This window comes from Atractosteus spatula, chromosome 21, assembly GCF_055471065.1.
Source record: "Atractosteus spatula isolate fAtrSpa1 chromosome 21, fAtrSpa1.hap1, whole genome shotgun sequence".
Taxonomy (NCBI): domain Eukaryota; kingdom Metazoa; phylum Chordata; class Actinopteri; order Semionotiformes; family Lepisosteidae; genus Atractosteus; species Atractosteus spatula.
In genome coordinates, this window is record NC_142726.1 from 9009695 (window position 1) to 9018425 (window position 8731).

Here is an 8731-nt window from a genome sequence, read left to right on the forward strand (position 1 = left end):
CCGATTTGCTACATCCCTTGCGGGAACAATTCTTTTCATGATAGTGGATGGATGTCGAATTAAGGTTAAAGGTTCAACCTGCACATTTTCAAACCTCAGTTACTTCTGGAGCTTTTCTGGAAACTCCACTCAAAGTGCTTCACAAGTAATGGGGACTCCCCTCCACACCCACCAATTTGCAGCCCCACCTGGATGATGCAATGGCAGCCAAACTGCGCTAGAACACTCCCCACACATCAGCTCTCAGGGGGGAGGAGGGCAGAGTGATGAAGCCAGTTCATAGATGGGCATTATTAGGAGGCCATGATTGGTAAAGGCCAGGGGGAAATTTGGACACCCCTACTCTTTTTGAGAAGCACCCTGGGATTTTTAATGACCACAAAGAGTCAGGACCTCATTTTTATGGTTAATCCAAAGGACAGAACCTCTTTTAGAGTATATTGTCCCCGTCACTATACTAGGGCATTAGGACCCACACAGACCGCAGGGTGAGTGCCCCCTACTGGCCTCACTAACACCTCTTCCAGCTGCAACCTGAGCTTGTCCTGGAGGTCTCCCATCCTGATACTGGCCAGTACCTGCTGAGCTTCAGTGGGCTGCCAGGTGCGAGCTGCAGGGTGATATAGCTGCTGGCTGTATTTTAAGAAAGCAGCCCGCTCAGCAGGGCCAGCTACCAGCAGCAAGTGGAAGTGGCCTCAGACTCACTCTCAGCTGCTGCACTTGTGCTGAGCAACTGGAAAATGTTGAGTTCCCCCCTTCCCTTTCGTCCCTCCTGTCAGGGAGCTGGCATGGCTCCATCGTGGTGTGCAGCTGGCCGTACTCCACCTGCCAATAAACAGATATATTTAATAAGAATTTTCCATGCACTATCTTGAATGGGAAACATTGCGGTTTTATTTAGACTTGTAAAATTCTCCCCACCGAGCTCCCACAGCTGCCCTCCGAAGACATTAATTGTGTGAATAAACAATATCTGTGTAATTAATGCCACTTAAACCGGTCATACCTCAGCCTCAGCGTGACCCTCCTTCATTTTTCCCTCCTAAAGCTCACGTTTGGAAGGCCACGACACTTCCCTAGACTCATGTCTTTCACTAGGTTAGCCACCCAGGGCAGGCAGCAGATGCTGGGCAACGGTTACCATGGCTACAAAGTACCAAAACTGAAATGCCCTCATTGTGTTCAAGTGTGAAATGCAATGGAATACATGCTCTTGCTTCTATTTTAAAAAGGTAAATGAAAATTTTTGCAAACTGCTACCAGAGAGATACAAAACATCCCTTCAGGTCAAAGATTCTCACGGGCCTTACAACACTTTGGTTCTTACTAATGATACTTCATTATGAACACACCCAATTGAAAAACATTCCAGCTTTTGGGGAAAAAAAGTTTTAAAAGTTTGTTTAGCTACAGAACCAACCTGTTTGTTAAGAACCAGTTAAGAAATAATTCCAGTTTTTAGGAGAAGCAGAGCAATGTGTACTGGACTTGGTTTTGCCCAGATGGCCTGGTGTTCTTTCAGTGCTCTCCCTTAAGAAATAAATTCAATAACTGCAAGCAGACAAATATGAAAATATTTAATAGATCATGACATGACACAAATGCAACCGCAGCCTAACTAATGGTTGAATAAACATTCTAATTACATGGGATAAGCAGGTGTGCATCAGTCAGCTGACCTATTTATGCCCTCTTGTGTTTAACACCTTGCTGCAAAACTCACCAGTAAAAACCTTAACCTTGTTGCCATAAAATGTACATATTGTGAAAGCACACATCAGTAACTATTTTATTCTTGTTTTTTTAAAAAAATCAAATAAAAGACAACAACAAGAAAAAAATCTGAAATGTGAAGTGAAAGTTTCATCAAGCCAACACTGTTTTTTTTTTAAAAAAAAAAACACTGGATCATAACGTCTCTTCCTTCTCACTCCACGTACTTCTCGGATTAGAAGCGTGCTGATGGTACGAAAGGACAGTGTTCAGTCATCATTTGTTCAGCCACCAGACCATGAATTTCTCACAAATGCAAAGAAAACAAATCATGTCCTGCTCTGGCCCTGAATGCTTGTGTTCAGGGAAGGCAGACACTGTGCCAAGCTAGCAGACGTTCTTAGGAGACGCTGGGCCTCCTGTGGTTGGATGAGCTCACACAGGTGTCAAGAGAGCGGGCAGCAGCCGGCCTCCTCATGCTTGGACAGCAGCGAGATCCTGGAGAAGGTCTTGGAGCAGCTCTTGCACTGGTACTTCTTCACGTCCGAGTGCGTCTGCAAGTGGGCCCGCAGGTTGGAGCGGTCAGCAAAGGCCCGGCTGCAGTGCGGACAGGAAAAGGGTTTCTCTCCTGGAACAGCGAACAGAAGGAATGTGTCAGGGACTAGGGAGACAGGGACAGCACACAAAGGTCGGAGGCAAGCCGCCTGACCCAAATCCACTGCACGCTACAAGAGGCAGCGTCTATGCCAGAGCCATAATGTCAGAGTGAGTGAATGAAAAGGCCATGTAGGGTTTAAAAAATGGGGATTAATGGCCTTCGATTCCAGCACTGGAAACACTAAAAAAAAAAATAACTGAAATTGGATGTGCTCATTACCTTTCTCATCCTGACTAGAATCCAAGCTTGGTGGCTAGAAGTATGAAACACGATCATAACTACATAGTCTTAACATCAAACAGGTGCTTCTCCTGCCTCTTTAATCAATTGTTCTTCAGAAGACCCGTTAAATCTTGAAAAATGTACCTTAAGGACAACAAATATTCATAGATCTTATACAGATAATTGTAAACACTAAAATAATAGAGAATGTTTCACCCATGAATATGTTTGTTTGATCCATCATCAAATTACATATCCTATTCAGCTATGGAAATCTTTGGAAAAAAAGTAACTTTGTTGCCATAGCTGTTGCCAAGATGCTTTTTTGCAAGCATGGCATTCATTATACCCAGTACTAAACCGGGAAGATTGTTCTTGTTTCTGACCTTTTAATAAACACGCACATTAACAAACTGTTTAGCCTCTTCAAGCCACTAGAGTGGCTAATAACTCTTCTACCATCAACCTGTGATCATGGAGGTTGTATAAAGAAAACTTCACACTTTCTCTACAAATTATTTTCAGAAAGTCTTTTGGCAGCCCATCCAGGTGTGTCATTGTAAATCTTGGCATTATCATAGCAGGCTGCAGTAAAGTACAATGAATTCATAGAACATACAGAATGCACCAGTAATGACTCTCTCTATGAGTGGAGGCTGAGCCCTAAGATCCTGATGTCAACTGGGATTCTCCAAGCTGCCCCTAGAGATTCAGCTGGTCAGGGCGCTCTCAGGTCCCCAGGAAATAGTGCCCCCCGGAAATTCCTGCGGCACCTGCAGGCTCAGGTTGAAGTCAGTGAGAGACCCGGCTCTCCTCCGCCTGGTGCGGACCCTCCCGCACACCACAGCAGAGCTGGAGCAATTCAAGAGATAAACAGCCTGACAGCCAGGGAGCTGGGACAAGCCTGTGCGTCTTGCTTGAGAACAAGGCCCTTTGCCATTCAGTTCAGTTCACGGTTAGCAGTGCCAGTCTGGGCGCGTACATGCTAAGGAAACGAACTGTGATTCTAAATTTAAAAAGAATTTTATGGGAACCACTTGGGAAGGTAAAATGTTGTAACAGGGCGAACATCCCTGGCCGCCTAGGTTTCGAGGGGCTCCGTACCTGTGTGTGTGCGGATGTGGCCCTGCAGCAGCCAGGGCCGAGAGAAGGCTTTGCCGCAGAGCTTGCAGACGCAGGGCAGCGTGTGGGTGCGGATGTGCATCTTGAGCGCGCCCAGGCTCACGTACTCCTTGTCGCAGTACTTGCAGTTGAAATATCTGTGGCACTGCCACTCGCAGTGCAGCTGCTTGTGTTTGGCCAGTCCGGAGAAGGTGTAGTAGGCCTTGTGACAGTCAAAACACTCAAACTTCTCCTGGGAATGGTGGGGGAGACTGAGGAGAGAGCCGGGAATGAGGCTCTTGTCCTCCAAGAGCCTGGGGCCTTGGCTGAGCTGGCCGGCGCTCGTGTCCCGCTCGCTGGGGGAGACTCTATGAGGAGTAGCGGCCAGTTTCACAGCCAACACCGTCTCTTCTGACAGCTTTTCCTGAAAAGAGCACAGCGCCTGTGTTTCTCTCAATGGGTGTGAGGTAACATCAGCTTCTTCGGGACTGGAAGTCTGGGTTGCTACAGCAACGAGGGGCATACATTCCCATACTCCCAAGGCCTGGACACAAGTCGCAGTTGATGGAAACTCAGGCTGCAGACTCTGCGCAATCACAGACTCTTCAACAACTGGAGAAGTGGCTTCTCCTGTAAAAGCACACACAAGAAATAAAAAAAATATTTTCCCAAAACCAACCAAAAAAACCATACTGGAGGTTTTAGGAAACTCCAAAAGTACCTTACAGAACACCAAAACAGATTTAATTTACTAGCCATTTAACTACTAATACTTGTAAAGGAAAATATTCTGTTGATTTTTTACTTGGGTTGAAAGCTGATGTAATGGGAAACACAATAATGATTACGCTTGGGAGTTTTCAAACTTGTTCGTCTTGTATTCCAGAGCATGTCTTTACTTCCTTCTACCACATAGTCACAGAAGTAGCACCGAAGTACTAAACACAACCAACAAAATAAAAGCAGTCAACAAATCCACAGATAGTTTTTCAGAACCTGGGGAAGCTAAAATTGAATTAAATAATCACAGTCAAAAGCATAACAATTTTATTTTGAAAGGAAATGGGTGCAGATTTTATCCCCAGTTTACAGTGTATTTTCAGTTCCTAGGGAATTTTAGGCAATTTGCGGCTATTTCCAAAACCACCCTCCTCGGAATATGCAAGTTGGACTTACCAGAAAACTTCCTATTTAAAAAAAACCACCAATGACTTAGATAGCATCATAAATAAAAAATCCGGACACAAAGACAGAGCATATGATCATACATATTCTAAGATATCATTACCAATATTAGCATGACAGACCCTGATAATATCTCAGAACTAAATGTACTTCATAATACACTGCTAAAGTTCTCTGGCAACATCAACTGAACAAATTGATGGTATTACTCAAAGGTGCTGTCTAGTTTAATATGTGGTATTCTCCCATATTTTAAAATTATTTTATCATACCATCTTGGTACTAGTTTTACTGAATTGTGTTTCTGTTTAAAACAAGCAAATGATTTTATCTTAATGTAGTCTTTAAGGCTGCTTGAAAAGACCCTCACGCAGAGAAAAAAACGTATGCTAAAGGAAATGGACCTTAAGTAAATTTATTAAACTTATACAGACTCATCTGTTTGAACTAAACTTGTGCCGCAGTTTAATTGAATCTTTTAACAGAGCTTCAAGTTATGAAGTGAATGCTCCAATGCTCAAAACCAGGCTACAATTCTGCAATGCTCATGTACGTGGCTGTTAATAAAAAAAAAAGGCATATAGAGCTGGTTAAGATAAATGGCAGAATTTGAATAAAAACGCATTTCATTCGGATTTATGAGTTTAAGGATTCTCGAAGGGCACTAGATTAGCCTCTTCAACAAGCTTAATAGGACCCTTTAGATCCCAAAAGGAGGGAAGGACAATGAGCCCCTCTTTTGTGTGAGAGATTCTGCACCTGCTAAACTCCAGCAGCGAGTGTGCTGTCCGTGGCAGAAAGTTTTTAAGCTTTATTTTTTTTAATTAAGTAATTTAAAGAACTTCATTGTGGGTTTTTTTTTACATTTGATATATACGTTTTATATCTCAAGTATAAAAACATAAACTTTATATGCAATAATGTGATACTTTGTTTCAACTTACCTTCATTCATGTATTATTATGATACAAGTACTAACATTACTTCAAATGATCCTTAGAAGGTCCCGTTATTAAAAGGATGTCGTTTTTAGTTGTATGCATCAGTTAGAACACATGAAAAGCAAAATAAGAGGGGTTTAAACCGGAGTATTGTATATATTACAATGTAAACCCTAAGTAAAAATACCTTATTCAAAATTAGAACGATATTTTTTTAAACAATATAAAATAATATAAAAACATGATTTTGGCTTTAGTTACAAATTACCTTTTTTAAGGGATTCCAGATGACCGTAATGTGGCTTCCTTGAAGTCAGGTGTTTCTTCACCAGAAAAGATCTTGGCATTTTTACTATAGCTTCTTATTACTGAATTTACCTTGCATTTAGCTCTACCCAAGTCCATGCAAGAATGCTTAAGTGAAAGCACATAGACAGGAGACGACCGGATAAATAAATAGCCGATACTTGGAGGCAGTCTTTGCCTTGCATTCTTCAGTGTAGTAGAGAGTCAGGTGCAGAGGGTCACAGCTTATTAGCATAGAGACCCTGCTGAGCCAATTAGAATGGAAGGACAAGTGTAGGAGGTGGAGCCTCTGATGTCTATCAGCAGCCCCATGAAAACAGGTGCATCGTGCTTTACAGTACTGGATAGTGCTGGTGTCTTGTCAATTAGACTGTGAATAGGTCATGCACGCAGAATTGCAATTCCTGTTTCATGCGTTACTCTGAAGTAATGTTCCGATATTATGAGATCTCAACTTTGAAGACTGAATTGAAATCATCATTCTTTTTATGATTCACCCGTTTTTCAGTGAAGTTGTCCAAAACACTGCTACATTTTCGCAGCGAGACGGATATTTGCGTGCACTGATTTTCTCACAAAAGACAATACCCAAAATCAGATAAAAATGAAAATAAAATTAAATAAATTTCATGATTTTGCTTTTAGTCTCGTTCAATCCCTGTTTTTCTTTTTCACAAATAGTGGTGCAGCATTTTTTTTTTAAATGGGAACGCTCAAGAAAATACAAGAACACGGAGTTAATTCAATCAGAATGCAGCTTTAATGCGGGGTTCGGAGAAATCTGTGTAAGGTTAATGTCTGTTACATTACAAATGCGAACTGGCCAAAGGGCATGTCTTTCCTAATCCCCGGTATCTATACATACAATTATTTTGTAAAGATTTGTTGTCATACTGCTTAAAATTAAACTATTCAGTGATGTGAAGTTTTCAGAACTATTGTATGTAGTCTAGTGTTGAAGAAAAAACTGTTATCCATACTCTTGTGTGACTTACAAAATGGCTGACTTGAAGTAGGCCTACTTCCATTTTTCTCAGTTTCTCTCCATATGTCTCCCATTTAATGCTTTGAAAACAAACAGCATTCCAGGTCAATTCCATCCCAGTCTAGAGTGTGTCCTTTGTGAGGGCCGAACTCAAAAGGGACAGATTTGTCCTGCAGAGCAAAGCCTAACGAGGGTGGAGATGGGGAGGGAGGGGGGTTGGGGGTTAGCAAAACAAGAACCCAGACCGGACACATTACCATCTGAATACGAGACCTGAAAGCACTGAAAAAGAGGATTTCCTCACAATGCAGAGTAGGACCCTGCTCCTCCAGTGGCACACCGGAATTCCAGCAGCAGGCTTTGCCATAACTGATCCTCGGGATTCGGCTGCCTTGCTCCTGGTGCTCACAATACATAGTTCTAAAATAAGTAAATATTCCAAACCTTGAGAAAAGGGATGTAAGCAAAATTCCAAAGCCTGGGAGCATTCTCGGGAGCTTTACCCTGAAGTAAAACCATTCCAAAGGGGCAGTGCTATTGGAGTACACCACAGAACACCAGATACGAGTGTTGATTATAATTCAATACTGTGTGATGAAATTTGTCATTTTTTTGGAAAAAGAGAAGTAGTTATTATGTGAGAATTTAATTTTCCATGGATAGACGGGGAAACGCCTACTGTACAGGAACGTCTGAAGCAGAAACAGAAATGGTAGAAGTGGTAATGGTGTTTCTTACCCAGGATGTCAGAGCTGGGTGCTTGTACAGATCTTGGCGTTTCAAACAATCAAGACAGAGTTTGGCAATCAGGGATGAGAGAAACATGAGGAAACGGTGGTCATAATATGGTGTAAAGGAACAAGTAAAGGTTTATTCCATGCTGAAAAGAGAAAAAAGGAAACATTGCTTTGGCTGTGGAGCCTTCCTCGGGTGTAGCTTTGAAGTGATTTTTGAAAGTACAAGTTGAGCCCAAAGCTGAGTTTTTAGGAATGAGTAAAACATAAAGTAAAACAGTGTTCCAAATAATTGAACAAATCAATTAGAGAAAAAAAATAAAGGGAAAAGTAAGAGTTTTCTTAAATATTTTAAAATTAGAGGATTAGAAAGTACAATTAACTGCAAACCTAGGATATTAGTAAGCATAAGGGAGAAATTGACTAGTCTTTGTTCAAATCCCAGGTAAGATACTGCTGTTGTTGCTTATAGTATCTTCCCCAGATCTCTCTAGCAAAATAACCTGCTGTATAAATGGTTGCAAATGTCACTTTGGATCAAAACATTAAAAAGAATGGTGATAAATCTGGGACAAGTAATTATACATCAACAGATGTCTGTTACTGTAATGTTATGGAAGCAATAATTAATTAAAAGTATTGACTATATGGAAATCAGATTCTAGGGATCAACATGGATTTATACCAATTAGAAAACAGAGTATAGAGAATAGGTGAATTCTCAAACTGGGGTATAATTTGTGGAATACCACATGGATCTGTACTGTACCACTGCTATTTCTGGTTCTGGTTAAGTTAGTAAACAAGTCACATTTGCAGATGGTATAAAGGTAAGAGGAAACATCATAGAAGAAAAAAAAATTCAAACAGACTTTTTCTCAAGAGT

General features: G+C 41.4%; 1 protein-coding gene across 1 annotated transcript; it reads right to left on the bottom strand.

Moving 5' to 3' along the window:
* Positions 1-1566: 1566 nt before the first annotated feature.
* Positions 1567-6167, bottom strand: snai3 (snail family zinc finger 3). The gene is made up of 3 exons (XM_088938763.1): positions 6089-6167; positions 3698-4324; positions 1567-2341 (listed from the first exon to the last, which is right to left on the bottom strand). Exons 1-3 carry the CDS (start codon positions 6165-6167, stop codon positions 2160-2162), a joined length of 888 nt encoding a protein of 295 aa, XP_088794889.1. The 3' UTR covers positions 1567-2159.
* Between the last annotated feature and the right edge of the window lie 2564 nt (positions 6168-8731).

Excerpts from the sequence above, each read along its gene's own strand:
- snai3 (XM_088938763.1), bottom strand. The coding sequence starts at position 6,167 with ATGCCAAGATCTTTTCTGGTGAAGAAACACCTGACTTCAAGGAAGCCA. Across the intron at positions 4,325-6,088 it reads TCTGGAATCCCTTAAAAAAG|GAGAAGCCACTTCTCCAGTT; the intron begins GTAATTTGTAAC and ends GTGCTTTTACAG. Across the intron at positions 2,342-3,697 it reads CCACATCCGCACACACACAG|GAGAGAAACCCTTTTCCTGT; the intron begins GTACGGAGCCCC and ends TCGCTGTTCCAG.